Source organism: Acartia tonsa, chromosome 4 (genome assembly GCF_053477335.1).
Source record: "Acartia tonsa isolate MP-2025a chromosome 4, ASM5347733v1, whole genome shotgun sequence".
NCBI classification, from domain to species: Eukaryota; Metazoa; Arthropoda; class Copepoda; order Calanoida; family Acartiidae; genus Acartia; species Acartia tonsa.
Window position 1 is genome coordinate 24,229,143 of NC_137263.1, and position 21,903 is coordinate 24,251,045.

Genomic DNA, 21,903 nt, shown 5'->3' on the forward strand with positions numbered 1-21,903 from the left:
ATTTATTAATTTTACTCCGTGAGAAAATTTAGGAAAAAATAATGAAAATAAAATTATAATAAAAAAGAATTTATAAAAAGTTGTGTACTCTGTTGTACACAAAAATGTGTCAGGTGTACGCAGCTGTTTTTGTTCTGTCCTTTCACTTTCCCGTAATATTTTATCAGCTTTTCGGCAGATTGATCGTTTTATTGACGTTTCTTAGCAAAATATATTCTAAAAATAAAAGTTTAAATATGAATTTTTTAATTTATGTTGAATAAAGTAGAATTTTATTAAATCTTTTATATGTTAGTGACTAGAAACAGTGCCATGCTAATACATATACTAGCTGACGTGGTTATATTATATACTTTATTCTGCAACCTTGAACTTAAAATCTATCAAACTTTATTATCATTTTTACCTAATTATTTACCTTAAATTATCTAGTTATAATATTTTATAGTAAAAAGGAATATCATTTTATCTTGTTAACGGTTGATTAATGTATAAAATAGAAATCTTTATTCTATTTTATTTTATCAGATATGAGAAATTGCGTCTAAATAATAAGGTGTTAACGTTTCCAATTTTTCTTATATATTGTAGTACTTGTAAGTATATATGTTATTGTTTATATAATCTTATTTGATAGCTTGTTTTAAGACAACATATGATCTTGGCTAATTTACATTGCTAAATTGTTATTAAAATTGAAATATCTAAAAAAGCCAAATTTATTACATCTACAGCAATGGAATTAAAAGGGCGAGGTGGAAGTGCTGTATGAATACTACAAACAGACTGTGTACGTGAAATTAATCGGCGCTAGTTTTTTTGAAGTCCCCTGTTTTCACACCAATACGTTTTTGGCAATAACGGCAATGTTTTACCACATGAAGAGGGTGGTTTACATCGCCGGCATTATTGGTTACTCTGTTAATTTTTAATATTATGTTTTCTGATTTTACTACTTTTAATTAACCAATCTGTAACACTTCAAATTAACTAACTTTTATGTTGAGATCGAGATCATTTGCGTACGTTAATTTCAAAAAGTAACATTTTAATGCCTGCCCTCTTCCTTTCTTTAGACAAATATAAAGAAGGGATGGTTCATTATTATTATTATTCTATTCATATATATTTAGCAATTAATTAAATTAAATATGTATATTGTATACAATAATTTCAGATCGAAAATGGTGGATTCAGCAGTACTAGTTCGTGGTCCCTCACAGCCGATAAAACGGCGCAGCATTGAGAAACCCCGGCCCCTTCGCTCAGATCCGGATATCATCTGTCTAACAGAAATTTTAAAGTTGACGGATGAGGTGGAGTTTGGACTGAGAAATCATGAGGCCAGAAATGATGTTAGAACACGCATTAAGGTAATCGAAAACTTAACTTTTAGCATCACAGCTATTATGTAACAAAGGGTTGTTGTCGATTTGTTACTTGCAAAACTCCATATAGATGTGTTCATAATGATATCAAACTTGTACTAACTAGAGAATAATTTACTTTATATTATTATTTTATAAAGAAACTTAAAGCTTACAAAAGTCTAATCATAAAGTTTGCTCTCTAGTTGTTCCAAGTTTTAAGGATACATCCTTGATATACGTATTGTTTAGGTTCAACAACTCAAAGAGCTGCTTCGCCTGAAAGGAAGTCTTGTTGAAAGAAACAAGAAGGAGGTGCTCGATGTTTTGGATATAACCATGAAAGAGGCGTGCAGGGACATTAAACTAGACATTATCACAAGACTGAATCTACTGGAAATCCTTGAGCTGAGGTTGAACAATTGGCAGGTCGATCCAGCGATTACTGCTCTTTACAGGTAAAAGTTTATCTTTAATTTTATGGTTTTCTTATGTTTGTGTGTGAAAGAAGTGAGCCAAGAAACATGTGTGTAAACTTTTTTGTATGACAACTGAGCTCGGCGTAATCTATCTTGTTACACTAAATATTACAAAGATACACCTTTCGTCCAATTTCATCCTTGTTTATCCAAATTCTTTTCATCTCTCTACTATAGTAAATTTGTATATACCTTTAATAGTTATTTATCGCATCGTATTAAAGGCAGCTTTTCGTAGATAGTAACATGAAAAATTATAGATTAATCCGTTGGGGCCAACGAAACTCGTAAGTTGTTTTTATTATCTTAAATTGTCTTTATTACGATACGATACATGATTTTTTAAGTATGGTATAAAAGAACCTGTTAAATTCCAGTGGATATGAATTGGTTTCGAAGCCATACTTGAAAGATAATTCTTGTTTTAAAGTTTTTTATTATTTTAGACAAAAAATCGCGGAAGCACAACTGGACATAGACATGAGAAAAATCGGATTCGCTGGCGATGTGGACACCAGTGACATGATTAAAACAAAAAATCCCGATGCTGACAATTTCATGACCATGATGACAGCCCCAGCCAATATCAACAATAACAATAACAATAGCGTGTGCCCGGCTGGAGATGCGATTAAGCAGCTTGTGCAAAAGCCTGCAAGGATATCTATCAACTCTACTGGACTAGGTTCTGGTAGTAGTTTGATAATGGATCCATGTAACGGATTGATGGATCCGCCGGATCATTGTGCCAGCTTGCTTATAAATGGCTCCAGAATTCTCATATCGTCAAACAGTAAAGATCTGGTCAAAACATCAAAGGATGTATTGCAAGAATATTTTTCAGTTATTAACGAGGTAGGATTATCACAATTTCACCAATTATGTAAAACAAACAATATATAATATTAAAGTATTATAGGTAATTAAACATAAGCCTGATTACAAATTAATATCATTGTTTTAATACTTATTCTATTCGTAGGTGCAGCCGTGTGATTCGTTCATTCAGTTACCAAAGCCTGGAATTTGTTATGAGAAAGATGAACTGATGAGACTAAGCAAATCCCCTCTGTGCAAGCAAGCTCCGATAAATTGGGACAAAATAATCGGAGAGTTGCCTTTCATTGCAAAGAAGCCAGAGGCAAGCAGCAAACATTTTCTCAGGGAAATGGAGGGAATTCGCAGGCAGGAGGCTAATACCGCTCCACTTCGCAAAATGTGATCGCATCAATACTACTTACCTACTATCCTAAAAATGTGAACGTGTTTGATTACCTACTAACAAGATCTGTCGTGCAACAGAACTCATAAGTATTTAATGGTTTATACACCATAAAAAATTGAACTTTCTCGTCTAAAGACTAGTGAAAATCTGAATCTACATTCCAATGATCTTATTTAACTAAAAATAGATTTTAGAGATGAATATTTTTTGTTAAAATTTTTGTTTGCGTTCTTTAACCAGTGACATTTACTGGTTGAAGATTTGATACCTCCTGACCTGCTTTGTTGAATATACCCTGAGAAAAAATTATTCTTCTCTATTTTAATATAGTATGATACATGTATGATACCAAGTACCACATCGCATTTATGAAATTATGAATACTCAATTGAATCCAAAGGTTGCAATCAATTTTATTATACACTGCAAGAATATTATTAATTGCCCAATTCGTACCAATATTGTCTATTTTATTGATGCTACCCTATTATTTTTTTTTACACATGTGCTTTCGTCAACCATTTGCCTTGAAAATTTATCGTGGATGACTGATCTGAATTTTTTGATAATCTTGTCCACCATAACCACGAAACAAAAGGCCTTTGTCAAAACATTATATAAAAATTGTTGTGATATTTACTCTAGTTCACCACAGAAATGATATATTTGATATGCTTATATATATATATTTTTTCTACAGAATATTTTTCTAAATTCAAAGTTTATATCTCGTTGTATTATTGTAACAAATTATTTTTTTACGCTCAAAACTGTTATTTTTCAGACTTGTTACGACAAGACTCTAATGAAATGTACAGGAAGCGGGCTAGGGCGGCCCATGTGTTACAACCAGCAGCCGGTGGAGTAGCAACCTCAACAGCTCCTCCTGGTGTAGCCACACAGGAACAAGCCGCTGGACAACTTTATGGAAACAGTCAGGCAGAATACAGCAATACACAAGCTTCTGCAGCCACCCAACAGCCAGTACAATTCTTTAACCCTATGACATATCAGAATGGTTATTCTGGTGGTGATCAAAAGTATGCTGGAGATCTTCAGCAGCATCCTGGTGATGGTAGTGGCCAGCAGGGATTTAACCATTCCACGCAACAATATTCGCAGCCTTCTTTAAACCCTCAAGGTTAGATCTTATATCATAAAACATCAGTTTTATTAAGAAGAATTCTAGATTTTACCTATTTAAGAATTCTCATACAAATTAAAGTTTTTTTTTCTCGAATTTTCTGTATGAGAACCCCGGCTAATGGGAGGGGGGGGGGGGAGGGGAATGGAAAAATACAGAGTGCTGAAAACATTTATTTCCCTCCTTGGGGGTAAAAATTAGCAAGATAGGTGGGAAAGGGTAACAAAAAAAATGAGTAAAATAAGGAGTAGTAAAATAATTTCACTCCTCCTAAAAAACTGAGGGGGCGGGGGGGATTATTTGCATTTGAAAAAATGAATCGTATGCAGAAAATACACCCCTGAATAAGGTTTAACTTTTTATGTCTTAAAAAAACAATCGATAATATTTTTGATGCTTTTCATTGTCCAAGAAACTCTTACATTTAGATTTTTCGGCATTTTGTTAAAAGTACAAAGTTTACCTAGATAATCTTGCAATATTTGTCGAAAGTTTTCTTCAAATTGTTTGAACATTCAGTTTATGACATTTTAAATTTTCCTCGCTGTTTTTCATCGGATTTTGTAAATTATCAATATAATAGACAACATTACATTTTATTACTATAAACATGTGATTAAACCTCAGCTATGATATTTAATATCAACGGCAATTTTAATACGATAAATTTACATAGAAATATTTAGAAAAGCAATTGAGATAAAATAGGTTTTTATTTGCGGATTTTAACTTACACCTGCAGTGGAAGCATTAAATGTTTAATTTTTTCAATTGACGGGTCTTATTTCTTAAAAACTATTCTTGTCAAAATTGTTACCTACTGTTCTTGTATGTTATGTAACCTAGGTACAGTTAGTATTTTTAAACAAAGAAAAAAGTAATTTCAATATACTTTTTATTAAACCTTTATATTTGCAGATGGTTATGATTATCAAGGAAATTGGCAAAGCCAACAACCCTCGGCAGAACAACAACCACCTCAGCTACACCAACAACAATCCGTTGATTCTTCATCAGGTGGAGCTCAGCAAAATTGGCAACATCAGGATGTGAATGTATCTGAACATCAAGTTACAGAAAATGTAGCCCAAAATGCTGGTGGCTACGCAGATGAGTCACAACAGAGAGAGGTGAATAGTGAAGAGCCGCAGCAACAGCAGAACCTTGAGCTTATACTGGATCCTTCTGGTCAGTGGTGCTGGGACTATTATGCTCAACAGTGGGTTCCTTATTATGCTAATCAACAACAACAACAAGCATTAGGGTCCCATCAACAAAATAGTGAGAATTCTGACAAACAAATAGAATCAACCACCGAAACTGTAAATGGTGAACGCAATGAAAATTCTCAAGCTGATTCTGAAGTTCAAAAAGATCACGAGTCTATTCAGAATCAGGTAAACTTTTTTCACAGTTATAGGTATGTTGTAAATTAAGTTGAATTTCTTTTACTTCCCCCCGGCCCGGGCGCCACTTCCCCAAATTTAATTATAGAAACTTTACATGGAAAATGAAGCATGAAAAATGGAAAAATATTTTCAGAACTCTTTATTTTATTCCAAGGGAACTATCCACGAACGAGAGCAAGTTATTCTAAGCACCTTCCAGCATTGATCCATAGTATTCTTTTAGTGAATATACTAGGTCTATGTTAAATATTAGGTTTATCGAATAAAAAGTTAGGTTTCAACATGGTTTTATATGAAAAAAACTTTTGAAAAGTAAAGCATTTTTTGGTGCAATATCTTCAAATGTTTTGATGAGTTCAAACTGTTATTGAAAGCTTTGACACAGAAGTATATTATTTTGATTAAAAATGTATATTTAGAAAAAAGGGTTGGTAACTTGTAGTATTGTAAACAGTTTAATTAATGTACTTTTACAATTTACAGCATTTGATGCTTTTTTGCCGTGTTATTTTATTTGTCCTTTGAACTCTACAAAGCTTTTGATGACATTGTATCAAAAAACGATTAACATTTCAAAGTTTTTTCATATAAACCATGGTAAAACCCAACTTTTTAGTTGATAAAGCAAATATTAAACATAAACCTAGTATATTCACTAAAAAAATACTATAGATCAATGCTGGAAGGTGCTTAGAATCACTTGCTCTCGTTCGTGGATAGTTCCCTTTATATTTATCCCACATATTCTTTTAGTTTTTTCATCAAGAAACGGAGAAAAATGGGAAAAAAAGGTTTTCAGTTCTCTTAATTTTTACACCCCCCCCCCCCTTTTATCAGGGTCAAATTTGCAGAATATACACCCCTGTTTTTATCTCTCCAATTTATATAGATTTTAAAAATAGAATTGATTAACATTATTTTGATATTGTACGAGTTTACATCCTCTAGGTATACATATTCATATAATATTATTTTCAGTGGCGTGCGAAGCACTTTGTCTAGGGGGGGGCATTTTGAAGATTTTGTAAAATTTTGCCCCCCCCTAAATCAAAGTGCCCCGGGGGGGCACTTTGCTTTAGGGGGGGGCATTTTGATTATATATACTAATTTTAAATAAGGGCGTTTTAAGGGGTGGGATTATTTGATTATGGGCCTTCTAGTTCTTATCCCTTCTTCCCCATCCCTTCCCCCATCCCTTTTTCCCATTTATATCCCACATCTTCCCCCCCCCCCATCTCTTCTCCCCCATCCCTTCTCCCCACCCTGCAATGACCGAAGGGAAGGGAGCTAGAAAGCATCTTTGAAAAAAAAGTACAGAAGATAATTTAACCTCCCCCCCCCCCACCACAAAAATTTTTTTATGGGTGGAAGGGGATGTTATAAAATCTCAACAGGAAGGATGAATAACCTCATTAAAAAAATTTTGGGGGGGGGAGATAAAACACTCATTTTGGAAATAATTTACCAAAAATTAACCTAATATGTAGAACTGATTTTAAATATTTATTTATTGTATGACAACAAGGATGACAACATCTTTAAGTAGCAAAGCACAAAAAATCACGAATAAGAATACAGACAAGTAAATTTAAAGAGCATCTGTTGAAATAAATATATATTTTAGGTAGAAAAAGTCACAAATCCTTTTTCCTGTATGTTGTGTGATGACAGTCAAAGTAAATTACATACTGGATGCTCGAATCAGCGAGAAATTTTATTTTTTTAAATATTATAATCCACAAAAAAATTACTTGTCCTTTCATCTACAGATATAAAAATCTCTTAGAAATATAGGGTATAGTCTCTTTTGTGGCAACGCCTCTTAAGGGGCATTTCGTCATATTTTCATAGTAGCTTTTAAAAGGTTATTCTAGGTTAAGTTAGGTCAGGTGATTTCCCTGCAGGGTTAGGCAATTGGCCCCGCAGGAGCTATAAATAGGTGAAAAGCTACTGTGAAAATACGACGAAATGCACCTTAAGAGGCAATGTCACAAAAGGGACTATACCTGAAATTTAAAAGATACAAAAATAGCCAAAAACGTCCTGAAAAGCAGTCCAACCTCCATGAATTTTTAATAGTTAATTATACTCCATAATGATGGGAATGTTAACATTAAGTTTTAGCCTTCTATCTCTAATTGCAGTTGAAAAAATCACATTTCCCCCTTAGCATTACGTACTGACAGCCATAGTGAATTATAGAGAAGCTAAAAAGTTATATCAACATATCCTACCCTCTTTAAATGGCACTTTAAAACTCTGTTAATTTTTGATTAAGTGGTGTTTCCAAAGATTTATAAGGGCGGTGTGTGAAGGGCACCTAAAATTTTTACTCCCCCTTTGAACTAAAATCAATTAAAGACAACAAGAGTGGCGTATTTGATCAGGTTAGGAATATAGAGTGTAGTTAGTTTTAATGGTTTTTAATGAAAATTGCCATAAAAAAACATGTCTTTTTGTAAGGGTATGTACACAAAAAAAATGATAAACTTATCCTGAAAATAATATGACATCATATAAAGTTATTCATTTAGACAAGGCTTAGATAAATATCAACGCTGTTTCTTTTTTATACAGGGTGTTTTTTTTTAATAAGTTAAAAGTATTGCTTAATTTAACCCACTTGCCATTGACAGAAATTAATAATCTATATCTTAATTTCTTCATTGATGTGGGACATTTTGTATGAGAAAAAAATATTTGGCGATTTTCAACAAATTCTGCCTTAAAAACCGGTTTTTCCAAAGTACTTATATTTGAAAGATTTTTGGATCATGACTAATTTTAAAAGTATGCAATAATGTGTACATTTTTAAAAATCAAATTGCGCGGCTTGTGTTAATAGTAGAAAAATGTTATGCATATCGCTAGAATCGTCATAAACTCTAGTTTTTAGGTGTTTAAGAACTATTCCTGTGCTACGAATAGTTTAGGAGCTACGTGGTAAAATGTTCCAACTTACTTAAAATTTTCAACATTTCTCACATTTTCCAATGTAGCTTCTATACTACAAATAGCATGTATGTGTTACATATATTTCCAAAAACTAGAGTTTATGACAATTCTAACGATATGCATAACATTTTTCTACTATTAGCACAAGCCGCGCAATTTGATTTTTAAAAATGCACGCATTTTTGCATACTCTTTAAATTAGTCATGATCCAAAAATCTTCCATATATAGGTACTTTGGAAAAACGGCTCAATTTGTTGAAAATCGCCAAATATTTTTTTCTCATACAAAATGTCCCACATCAATGAAGAAATTAAGATATAGATTAATAATTTCTGTCAATGGCAAGTGGGTTAAATTAAGCAATACTTTTAACTTATTAAAAAAAAAACACCCTGTATAAAATAACTTTTTGATTAAATATTTGTTGTTTACACATGTTTTTAAAGAAATAACAAGGATGACAACATCCATAAGTAGCGAAGCACAAAAAATTGTGGATGGGAATACGTAGAAGTAGATTTAAAGTGTATTTATTAAAATCAAGAATAGATGTATTAGAGAAAATAAACACGAAACCTTGTTTTATTTTGTATGATGAAGACGGTTAAAGTAAATTACATACTAGATGCACATAACAATGGGGGAAAAAAATTTGAAACTGTTAATGCAAAAAAGTTTTAAAATTGGACCAAAAATACCAAAGATATGGGTAAATATGTCAAACATATAAAAATAGCCAAAAACCTGCTAAAAGGCAGTTTGGCCGCCATTGTTTCTTTTCTTAAAACACCAGAAATTTAATGTTAATATCTTTAACTGAAAATTTTTTGAAAATTGGACTATAAACACCAAAGATGTGGGTAAAGATGTGATAAATACAAAAATAGCCAAAAACCTGCAAAAAGGCAGTCTGACCGTCATTGTTGTTTTCTTCAAATGACAGGAAATTTAATTTTGATATCTTTAACTGAAAAAATTTTGAAAATCGGACCATAAACACCAAAGATATGGGGAAAATTTGCAAAGTATAAAAAATAGCCTAAAACCTGCTAAAAAGCAGTTTGACCGCCATTGATGTTTAATAGTTAATTGTGCTCCTTAATGATGGGAATGTTGTCAAAAAATTTCAGCTCTCTATCTTTTATAGGAGCCGAGAAAATCACGTTTCCCCAAATTCATTAATTACGGACGGACAGACGGACGGACAGACGGACGGACGGACGGACATTGTGAATTATAGAGTAGCTTCGCTACTAAAAACACAATATACAATGCAATGTGATAAAAAGCAGAAACCGTTTGGAAGGGCGCGAAGCGCAAATTTTTTTCTTCAAATATGCAGGGAGGGAGGGGTTTTTGGGCTATTTATTACACTAGTCCCCAATATTTCATATGAAATTTTCTTATTCGTTGGCTCAACAACTTTGGGGACTTTAATGGAATTTTGATTGGTTGGTTAATTAAGTCGAATTTCCATACATTTCATCCACTAATTGTAATCTAAATAAGGGTTTGTGATTTTGTGTATCATCATTGGGGATGTACAAAATTTCTTTGGTAAAAAGTTTATATTATACAAAATAAAATACTTCCTATTACCTGGTTTGTTATGTTCAGTGAAAAAAGATTATAACCTAATTTCTACACTAATTAAAAAATTTGGTAAGGTTAAATTAATTTGTAACTGTCTGGTTGGCGCGAAGCGCCAAAAAATTTTTTTTGGAGTATTTCTTGATCTTTTTTTTTGAAACTGGGATAGTTTTGCTTTTTTTAGGGTAGGGGGCAAAAAGGGGCATTTTTATTGACCAGGGGGGGGCAAAATGGGGCATTTTTCAACATTTAGGGGGGGGCAGGGGGGGCGGTGGCTAGGGGGGGGCAGGGGGGGGCGTTTTGGTCGCTAGGGGGGGGCGATTGCCCCAAATGCCCCCTTCGGTTCGCACGCCACTGATTATTTTGCAGGATTTAGTGAATGGTTTAGAAAACTTGGAAATAGGGCAGGAAGCAAGTGACCTTTCTCCTCCTGATGCTGAGTCTGCAGGTCAAAATTTTGAGGTTAAACAATATCCAGAAGATCAATTTAATCCCGTGAATTATCCTGCAGTAATGAACCAGGATTTGCAACAAAGCTCCCAAGAACAGTTTGATTCTTATAATGTACAACCTCAAGAAGGTCTGCAGTATGAAAGTGATGCTGTGTCCCAATTAGCCAGGCAATCAGTTGAAAGTCAAAATTTGAATAACGATGATGCACCTGTCGTTGATTGGGAAGAGTCCGGGGGTCAAGCCATGGTTGGACCGCCAGATTTGGTCGATCTGCGCCAGTATAATCAGCCAGAAATTGTAAATGATGTAAACAATCACATAACTACAGCTGCAGATAAAGTTGCTCCTCCACCAGATATGTTTGCATCACTTCCAGGTTCTTCCTATCCCTATCCTAATTCATCTGGAGCTGTTGGTGATATCACTGGACAAAACGAAGAAGATTCACAACACCATAATTATGAAAGTTTGTCAAATAGTGCTGTTCAGTCTAATCAGATTGCAAATGTTGATATTCCTCCAATGGATCATCAGATTCCATCAGCTGCTCCAGATCTAACTGCCCAATCTTTTGTCCACCAGTCGGCAGCTACGAGCAATGTGCAATTAGACAATCACGCTCCTGGCCCAGCTACACCTGGGCCGCCTATTTTTAATCCAATGTTGGGTGGAGGTGGTGCTTTTGGTGGAGCTCTAGCTCATGACCAACATCATGATTTCTATAAGGATCAGATAGAGAGTGCAATGCCAGATTTAACATCTGGTCAGAGATCATCCTGGGATGCAAATTCAAATCGCATCTCAAATCCTCCCCGTAGACCAAGTCAAGATAAGGCTCCTGACATTTTAAGAACAGAACCTCTGCTTGTTCCTAGTACTGATAGAAATCTTTATATGGAAACTGGTGAGCTCCAAGAGGAGGATGCTAATCGAGTATCCCAAGAAATTTCAAGCAGTATGGCTTCTTCCCTTCTGCAACCAGTTTTATCACCAGGGGGTCATAGTCTGCAGCAGATGAACAAGCCACCCTCAGACCTGCCTCCAATGGTGGGTGGCAACGAGCCTCCCCGGGTTGGAGCAGGTACGGATGAGCCGCCATCTATTGAGCGCATGGTTGTAGGAGAGTCTGGCGCTGCTCCTCCACCGTCCATACCACCTCCAACGATGATGCCTATTCCTCCAACAAATCAAAGATTGGTGGAAGGAGGATCAACCTCTGTGAGTGGTATTGTACCTCCTCTACCTGCCAGGGAAATAGAAGGAGAGGTGGACTCAACTGAACAGAGGCCTAACTTGTACCCAAATACTATTGACAGGTAAAGATTATTAATAATTAAAAAGCTTTGTATCAAAAACCCAGGATTTTTTATGTATCTCAGTGACAAGATTTTAGTATTATATAAAAATATTTTTTTCAAGTACACAAAGCATTTACAAACTTAAATAAGGTAATTTTGACGAATTTTCATTATTAATACGTTAGGAAAGCTTTCTCTTTTTCGAAACTTCTGTTTTTAGTATTTTACCTTATGAAACCTTACTTCAGGACCATTGAAGGAGAGGATGTGAGTTCTCATGTGCCAGTAGCACCTCCCCCCGTACAGACGAGGGAAGTCGAGGGAGAACCCCAACCATTACCACCTCCTCCACTTTCCTCATCAAGGTAGGCTCAATGATGTCTTTATTGTTGACAGGGAAATCAATTGACCATAAAGGGGAGGGGGGTTTATGCAACCATCTCGAACAAAAAGTTGTAAAAGTAACGACTAACAGCTGGCGACTCAGCCGTTTAGCCATTTTTTTGGCTATTTTCAGGGCAAATCTACCACGAAACCTATCTCCAAATAATATTTTGCCGCTCCAAAACGTTTTCAAACGGTTCTAGCCGGTAGTTGCTGGTACTAGAAATCATAAAATGGTTTTTGGTATCATTTTACATGATTTAAAGCAAAAATATGTTTAAAGAAGTTACTTTTCCAACTTTTTGTTAGATTTAGATTTAAATAGACCTGCCAAGGATTAGTGCCATTTACACATTGATTACGAGATGGTTGCATTAACCCCCCCCCCCCCCCTTACTTAGTGTAGTTAGGGAGGAATATGAGGAATGCATATAAACCAGCCGTTAGAAATATTTGCGGTAAAATCATTTTCCTTCGATTTTGGACTTTTAGTAAAGTTTTGCTGAAACACTATTATTGGGTTAGAAAATTTCTTTGGGTGTTGGACTTATTCGTTTTTTACCTAGTCACAACCAACTTAAGTTTTAATTTGATAATTTATTTTTTTATAGATTACCCCCGCCACCTCCCTCAAATAGTAGAATGCCTCCTGGGAGAAATTATGTTCAGCTGCCCTCTCAACCTGATCTAGATTATGGATCAGTTTCCTCTGTAACGTCCACCCCACTTGACTCCTCCCCCATCCACCAGGTTGCTTCAGGAGGAGGATCCATGCTGCAGATGACGTCCGCAACCCCGTCCCCTAACACAGAAGTACGCAGTGCAGCGGCTGGCTCAGACAAGCGTGACGAAACCGTGATGGGAGGCCCTCCTCCTCCAGTAAAGGCTCCGCCCTTGCCTACTCCAGGCCGTGCTGTTGCAGGCCAAGAAGCTACACAACCAGGATACGCACCTCCCCCGCCTCAAGCAAGACGAAGGGGAGATGATTATAAAAAGTCTACATATGACTCAGATGATGAAAATGTACCCGAGTCTGAGAGTGAGAGAAACAGTGTTACTAAGCGACGTATTCAACCGAGGCGTAACTTATCGCCTAAAGGTAACCGACCAGCACCCAGGCCTGTGCGTGGATACGATAGACTAAACCGTTCTTCTACTGACAGAGATGAGGATTCAGACAGAAAGCACGAGGTTTACAGAGATGACGATGATGATTTTTATAACGGCAACAAAAGTATGAGAAACTATGACCGACGTCCCAATCGGCGCGATTATGACAGACGTCATGTCTATGACGACCGTGACGATGATCGTGGAAGTGTACGCGGAGCAGGAAGAGAGGATGATCGAAGGAGTCATCATGGACGAGAGGACGACCGACGAAGCATTCATGGTCGTGATAGAGAGGACGATAGACGAAGCTATCACGGAGGAGGAGGAGCTAGAAGAAGGGATCAGGGTGGAAGATATAGAGACAGGGATGGATATTACGGCAGGTCCAGAATTGATTCTGAATTGGACAGAGAGTCTTACTATGGAGATGATCATCTGAACAGGTAAACTGAGATTTAATCTAGAAATTACAATATTACCATAGTTTAGCTTGTCCTTTACTTTAAAAATAATTAAGTAAATATTCTTTACAAAATCTAACAACTTTTTTTACTTAGATCAAGGCCTGGTTCAAGAGCTGGATCTGTAAGTCACTTCGATCCTAACGAGAGTATGTTCAGCCGTGTAGGTGGGAGTGGCGGCATGGCTGGGGGAATGGCTTTCTTTCCACAGCTGTTGCAACAACAGTATCAGTATCAAATTCAATATCAGGTACTTATGCTTAAATTATATCAAAGGGAATAACAAATATTATTGAGTAAAGTTTAAAATAAAGAGTTAGTTAAAAGTGAGAGTGCGGGTGTGACACTTTTTTAAACCAAAACTAAAAGTAAAAGGAACTTATAAGTTACAGCACTGAAATTTGGAACAGCTGTCGCTTTAAAGAGGAACAATGTGGAACTATGAAGAAACGGCGGCGGAACCGCCGTTATCGGCGAAAACCGCCGTTTCATGCAAATTTTTTTGCCTCTCGAAATTCCTTATAATTTATATCACATGTAAATATGTTTGGCTCAAATGATTCAAAATTGTTTAATTTGGCAAGAAAATCAGTAAAATTCATAGCAATAGCTATTCTTATTGATATTTTTAGATACAAACAGCAGTGCAGGAAATGGAGAAATCTTTGACCAACCCAGCCCATGTCAAGACCTACAAAGCATATTGGGACACGTACGGCAAGCAGCCGCAGCTAATGGAGAAGTTAAGGCTTGAAAATCCCGTGCTTCACCATCTTCTTCAGCATTTTCAACGCAATTTCCTGCATTTAATTGAGGAAAAAAATCCAGCAGTGGCAGCTGGAAATAAAGAGCTGAACGAGACAACTGGTGTTGTTGTTAAAGATACAGAGGATAAAGAAGTTGAGGAGTTCTCAAGAAAGTTCCATCAGCTCTCACCAACACATAGGTAAAAAAGTTATTAAAAAAATTTTTTCTCTCCAATTCATGATTGATAGATTTTTTCTTAGTCTCATGACCCAGGCCGTTATGGAGTAGGTTAAGTCACTTTGTAATATAGCAACTAGGACCAGCTCAAGCTTCAATGTTAATGCACATTTAGAATTGACCCGTTATCTCATGAAAGCTTCTCATTATCACTTTGTACCTCGCCGAGTATAACAGGTGTTCTGAAATAAGTCACCCACTCTGCAGTGGAGCTTGTGATAAAGAGTTGTTCTCATATTAAATATGTGACTATTGGATATCCACACCACTCAATAATCTTCTTACCCAACCAGTAAGAAATTACATGAACGTATTGCGACTGACAATTTCGAGTTAACATACTCTCGAACTGTGATTACCACTAAGCCACGGCAACCCCCTTTATCTCACTATTGTTATAGTTAATTAACAAAGGGGTAGTTTCACGAAATGTATTTGAACTTAATTTAGTGAACCGCATATTTTATCCTGGTTAAATGGTTAAAGTACATTTATATGACATATATTTGAAAGAATTTCAATTTTCTACCACGTAGTTTTTAAAATATCAAGACTTTCGTCTTTTTAAATTGCATATATTACAAAAAGACAATTTTCAAGTCTTGATATTTTAAAATCTACGTGGTAGAAAATTGATTTTTTTTCAAATATATGCTATATAAATGTAGTTAAATCCATTAACTAGAAAAAAAACAGGCGGTTCACTAAATTAAGTTCAACTGTATTTCGTGAAACTACCCCTTCAACAATACCTGCAGCATATTTTCTATTCTACTCGTAAGTGGCTTAATATATATGTCATATTCGACTTACTTCATGAACGAATCCACTCTGATACTTTACTTTTAGTGTAGAAAATGCCCGCCCCCACCTTTGAGTTTTATGCTTTAATTTTTTAAAATAACATTTGAGCAAACAGACTTTAATTCTTTAGTTGCTTCTCTATTATGCATGTCATTTTTTTTTCTCTTTAGACCTGAGTCGCGACAGGCTGGTCAGGAATCGACCATAGCTGGACCACAGGACACCAGTATGGAGCATACAACCTCTTCATCTTCAATCCTGCCAGCAAGACTAACCCCTCTTATGTTTTCCCGACCCCATGTGTGTGCACGATTGTCTGCTAGCGGATTGTTGGTCAAAGTTGAGGCACACTCTCCACGCGAAGGTCAGTCTGCTACAGTGGAGCTGCATTCAGTGGCCTCTTTGATGCAGCACACACAAGAGTATCGCGAGCTGGCCATCTTTCCAGGACCTTTGAAACCAAAGGTAATTACAATAATATACAATTCTTGACCTTAATAAAAATACTTCTCTGTATAACAACCAAGGAATGTCTTTACGAAGTAATGATAGGCAAATCAATCTTCAAATTTAAAAGTATAAAAAAAATTGAGAAAAAAAACTTTTCTTCTCGTCCATTTATTTTTGTATCCGCTACATTGATATTTTTATCAATTTTATGTTATTTTTAGGAGACCCACAGAAATGATGTGATAAAATTTTGCGAAAGAAAGATTCATGATGCACGGGAGCGTAGAATGGTTGACAGAGATTCTTATGAGTTAATCTGGAGGATGCTCATACTATTGCTTAGACAGAAAGGCCAGGTTGAAGGTAGTGACTTGGCGGGACTTCTTATCACTGAGAAAAGCAGGCACGTAGCATCATTTGACATTTGAGTATATATTAGTATGTCTGTTTGAATCAAGAATGGGTACAATTAATCCAAGCTTAAAGAATTTGTTTTGTAACATGGTATTTTTATTTCGGAAGAAAGCCATCTTAGGAATTAGTCATAGATTTAATCAGGGAATCTTCGCAAAGTTTCTTATGGGATTTGAGGCTTAATTAGTGTGGGAGAGTTTTTGAATGCATTGTATATCTTATTTACTAGTTATATGAAGCTTTGTAATAAAGATAAACCTTTTTTCTGTTTTTAGGATGAATAACAGCATGGAAGCTCTGCCTCTAGACAGAAGTCGTGGCAATTCATCTTATCGTGGTCAAAGTCAGTTGGATGCTGAGGAGACTGGTTCAATGTCGTCATTCAGCGAAGATCACGGGGAAAAGGTGGTCGATAGGACAATGTCATCAAAGACTTACATCAACAGCGGAGCGTCCCAGGTTATTAAGTTTTGGACTCACATATAGCCAACTTAAAATTTAAAAATTAATTAGGAATAGGTAAAATTTCTTTTAATGGAGAAGGCTATGCCACTTGAGTGTACACTTTTCCTTATATCCATTTCATCCTGTACTGGAGGGGGGGGGGGGGGAGTCGGGACTGTTATTTTCCTGAATACAAAAGTATGTGAATCCCCAGCCGGTTAATGACAAGTTTAAGGTTTCCTAAGTAAGTTTTATGACATGTATATTTTTTACCAGTTAAGGGTAAAATACCCCATTGTTGTTTTTGTACCCAAAAAATACATTTTAGGAAGAGTATGTTGCAAAGTTCAGATCCTACCTGCTTCACGGAAACAAACAGGAGGGTCTAGAATTTGCCATGAGTGTTGGCCTCTGGGGGCACGCTCTGTTCCTGGCTAGTAAGATGGACCAGAGAACATATGCGAGTGTTATGACAAGATTTGCCAATGGTCTAGCTGTCAACGACCCGTTACAAACATTGTACCAGCTTATGTCAGCTAGGATTCCGGCTGCCATGAAAAATTTTGCAGATCAGGTTCGTGTTTTTCGTATGAAAACATAACTATTTTTACGTTCGTAAACATTTTTTTTATTGTTTTAGAACCTAATTTTTACTGACATTTTGTTTTTGATTTTAGAGGTTAGGAGATTGGAGGCCACATTTAGCTATGATACTTTCTAATCCATATCCTGGCTCCGATATAAACAGGTAAAATAATGGAAGATATCCATTTCTAAACGAGAGAAAAGGCATTTAATTCAGAAAGTACCTTTTTTTTGTAGAAGTTTATCTACCAAATCAAATTAAAATGTCTTTTAATATTTATAGTCATTTAACGTTTTAAGTAAAACAACGTTTATTTTTACCAGGAGATCAATGAAAACCCTGGGGGACACTCTGCTTAGCAAAGGACAGATATATGCTGCTCAGTTCTGTTATATTGTGTCAGGGTTAGAGTTTGGTACTTTCTCTAAGAAAACTTCTAAGGTAATTAATAATTATGCTTAATTCATCACATTCTACATCAGATTATTTTTAGCTAGATATAATAATTTTCTTACCTGTGATCAAAACTTAGTTGTAAAATTTGTCCACGGAAATGTTAACATATCATTAGATAAATTAATTTCTTGTTGGCCACGTCTATTAAACCATGAGTTTATAGTTACTTATCGCATCGTATTTTATATAGTTTTCTGCTGACAGAAAAATGAAAAATTATAGGATACCTAATAAAAGTTAAACTAACAATATATTAAATATTAAAAAATCTTTTAGTTGGTCCTGTTGTTGTCCATGCCCGGAGAAAAATCTGTGCAAGAGTTTGCCACAAATGAGGCTATTCAGTGCACAGAAATCTATGAGTTTGTACAGAAACTGGGAAGTCCTGAATTTGAAATGCCTACTCTGCAGGTTAGAACTAAATACATTTTACCTTTCATTTGTAATTTTGTATTAATGGAAGTTTCATCAAACTTCCACTTATAAAGGGGAAATCTTGGTTCTTTGGGTATATTATTTAGTAACAACCAAAACAAAAGAAACCTACCTAAAATGTTTTTTATTTTTAGCCTTTCAAACTGTTGCACGCCATCCGTCTGCTAGAATGTGGCCTGACCAACCAGGCTCAGGCATACTGTAGAGAAATAGCTGAATATGTTATCAATAATCCAACCAGCATTGTCACAGATTTTCTTCCAGATTTCTTACAACAACTAGAAACTTTGTCCGATAGACTTAAATATCAGGTAATATTATTTTTTATTGAATTATAAAAAGCCACAGTAAAAGATGAATTTCTCTTTACTGTTTAAGTATTTCAGGGAAAGTAAAGTTTTTTTTTTTAATTTGAGGGTTATTTTCTTTTTCATTATTTCTAGTTGTTGTTGTTGTTGCATTTCTCGTATTATGCCATATAATATCAATCTCACAGTAAAGACTTGAATAATCTTCAAAGAATTGTTTTTCTCATTGAGTCATTATGTATCTTTTTAGGATCCTCTATACACAACAAGCTCGGGGGAGCTGAGTGAAATTCCTGACCCTGAGTGGATGACAAGATTGAGAGAAACTGTTCATAACATCACTTATAATGATTTGTACACTCAACAACAAGCTGAATCTACCAACACATATTCCTATAATGAACCTGGATCAGGATATTATGATTCCGGACACTATCAGAATCAGGAGGAACAGCCTCAGACAGATTCACAAGGTATAAATCATCAACAGGAACAACATAGTAATGAAACTGGTGTTGATGGTGGACATGCTCAGTTAAATAACAATGAACATGAGGAAGGATTAGCAAGCAATCAGGAACAGCCAGTAGAACATCAAGATTACAATAGTGCAGGGGAATATCAGAATAGTAATGGTTGGGGTGGATCAGGTGGCATGGCGTCTATTCCTGAAAATCAAGAGGCTGTTTATGGCGAAGATGGTTCTAGTTTACAATCACCTGATGAATATCAGCAACAACCAGCGCCACCAACAATGTTTAATCCTGGGGCTTATAGTTCTGGTGGTGGCTATCAAGATATTGTAGACCCCGGCCAACAGAACCAGGCTAACCCTTCAGTGACTAATTCTGTGATGCCTCCAATGTTTAATCCTGCAGATGCTCCAACTGCTGGATACCATGGGTTTAATAATCCTGGAATGTCAAGTTATCCCAACATGCCGTCTCAAATATCTGATGATCCAACTGCGGGAAGCCGCAAAACATCCATTTCGGAATCGGAGCCAAGGAAGAATTCATTGCCCTCCAATGATATTATGCAGGATAAGAATGCAAATAACGATATGCCATCAAACAAGTCATCTCCGACAAAAGCTAATGGAAAAGCTTCAAAATCTGAGCCGGTTAAAAAGTCTAGTTGGCTGCCTGGCTTTATTGGTAAGATATTAAGAGCTCCAAACCAAGTGCATTTGCCTGATGATACCCATAAGACAATATATTATGATGATAAGCTTGGTCGCTGGGTCAACACAGATGAAGACGAAAATTCTTCTGCTCCAGCTGCTCCACCCCCGATGGATCCTGCATTTATGAGAAAAAGTCAAGAGCCCAAACCTAGTGCGCCCTCCGGTGTAGCACCAGCGCTATCTGGAGACCCAGGTGGTGCACTGCCGCCAGGGCCAACAAACTTTAGAGTTGCTAAGCGTAGAGGGCGTGCTGCTTATGTTGATGTAAATCGTCAGTCGGGGTTAACAAAACCAGTTTCTGCCACTGCTATGCCACCAATGATGATGGCTGATGACATGCAGTCGCAGCAGCCGTCCAGCTTGCCACCGATGCTGTTCAACCCTGGTGCAGTAGAAGCTACTGCAAACGGCAGTGGCTCCCCAGACGAAGGTCCTGGATCTCTGCAGCTAGATAGTCCTGGAGATGTTGGCTCAGGAGCCGAGACCAGCTCAGTGCCGGCTGGTGTACCCATGATGTTTAACCCCAGCAGTATGGGAAGTGTGACCGCTCCACCAACATTCTAAACAATTGTGAATGCTTGTGTATTTTTATAGTCGTATGCCAGTTTTACATTCTTGTTTCAATACCCATTCCTAGAAAACCAGTTAAAAAATTTAAATTATAGCCTAATTATTTTAATTACATTTGTTATTTACTTTTGGTGGGCCATGTGCATAGATAACAGTTTGATACAAATTTTATTTAATCATGTATAGTGTCTTTTTAGTTTTCATTTATCATATTTAAAATTATTTGGATAAGTTGATATTTATTTAAAATAAAGTAAATAAGTTTAAGTACAGTAATCTTTACTCACTGAATTGTAGTTGTTTAAATTTAATAATTGACTGACCCTGAAGAAAGATTAAATCTTCAGAAGAAAGTAAATATTAATTCCATATCTTAATGACAGTTTTTAGAAATATTTTTGCAAACTTTATTTCTGTTGAAAACAAGTCTCCTTCTCTCCCGGAGGTTTCATGAGCTTTCTTGAATAATAAAATAGGGTAATTATAAATTGAATTCACAAATGGTGTAGATTATATTCGGACATAAAAAAGTAATGTTGATGCAGGTATAGGAGGTAAATTTTAAAAAGTTTTAAGAGTTTTTGGAAAGAGAATTAATCTATTGGAATGTAAATGAAAGTGTAATTGTTTTATAGTTATGATAAATTTATGCTTATTCTATTATTTTTTTCCTTATTTAGAAAATTGCTTGAAATTTAATAATTTGGTATATTTGCAATATCTTGAATTAAAATGAAAAAACATGTTGATGGTATTTTGTTTGAATTATTAATTGTAAATGTGTATACCAAGATTGTGATCATTATTTTATTATTATTTATGTTATGTTATTTGGTTTTAAATATATTTTATTCATTGACGCTTTGTTTCCAAAAAAGTTTTTTTTTGATTATTTTAACGAACTCGTAGGAATTCTAAAATGATCAGATATTGTATTAAGTTTAAAGAAAGGAATCTTATGTTATGAAAGTATTTATTGCTATTAAAGGGAACCGAGTGGAAGCTTTCGTAGAATTTCGTAAAAGTGAATGTTTTAAAACTTTAAAATAGGAGTAGAACTCAATTTGGCATGGTGGTTGCTTTAATGAGGTATAACGTGGATTTGTGAAAAAATGGCGGCTGAACCGCCGATTTTTTTCGCGTTTTTTTCTCTCCGAATTAGACAATTTAGAATTAATTAAGATAAACTTTTTTCTGATCAATTTCCCCTATATTTTAACCTGACACTTTCCATAAAGTCCTAAGTGTCCAGAGCAAAACTTTATTAGAAAATAATTAGTTTGTCTAATTTTTGTTTATTGTGTAATTTTGCGAGAAAAAGCAAAAGAAAAAGGCGGGATATTCCGTTTTTCGGCGGCAGCGGCGGTTTTGCCGCCGATTCTTCAC

At 35.5% G+C, this 21,903-nt stretch overlaps 2 protein-coding genes across 6 annotated transcripts; both read left to right on the plus strand.

Moving 5' to 3' along the window:
* The first annotated feature begins 142 nt into the window (after nucleotides 1-142).
* Nucleotides 143-3,856, plus strand: LOC145316524 (uncharacterized). Its single transcript, XM_080157095.1, has 4 exons — nucleotides 143-1,373; nucleotides 1,620-1,825; nucleotides 2,293-2,701; nucleotides 2,829-3,856. The coding sequence occupies exons 1-4, from the start codon at nucleotides 1,152-1,154 to the stop codon at nucleotides 3,066-3,068; spliced, it is 1,077 nt and encodes a 358-aa protein (XP_080013221.1). The 5' UTR covers nucleotides 143-1,151; the 3' UTR covers nucleotides 3,069-3,856.
* On the plus strand, nucleotides 3,729-21,376 carry Sec16 (endoplasmic reticulum export factor secretory 16). 5 transcript variants are annotated; one of them, XR_013878556.1, is made up of 17 exons: nucleotides 3,729-4,212; nucleotides 5,134-5,612; nucleotides 10,541-11,940; nucleotides 12,171-12,287; nucleotides 12,918-13,862; nucleotides 13,977-14,130; nucleotides 14,513-14,826; nucleotides 15,839-16,133; nucleotides 16,340-16,521; nucleotides 16,808-16,991; nucleotides 17,305-17,550; nucleotides 17,654-17,724; nucleotides 17,886-18,003; nucleotides 18,295-18,429; nucleotides 18,588-18,764; nucleotides 19,012-20,748; nucleotides 21,198-21,376. XR_013878556.1 is itself a non-coding variant. In XM_080157094.1 (16 exons), exons 1-16 carry the CDS (start codon nucleotides 3,729-3,731, stop codon nucleotides 20,509-20,511), a joined length of 6,801 nt encoding a protein of 2,266 aa, XP_080013220.1. In that variant the 3' UTR covers nucleotides 20,512-21,376. The 5 variants fall into 5 exon arrangements, 1 of the variants encoding a protein (XP_080013220.1); XR_013878557.1 differs by having other exon boundaries at nucleotides 19,012-20,697; nucleotides 21,153-21,376; XR_013878558.1 differs by having other exon boundaries at nucleotides 19,012-20,697.
* The last annotated feature ends 527 nt before the right edge of the window (nucleotides 21,377-21,903 follow it).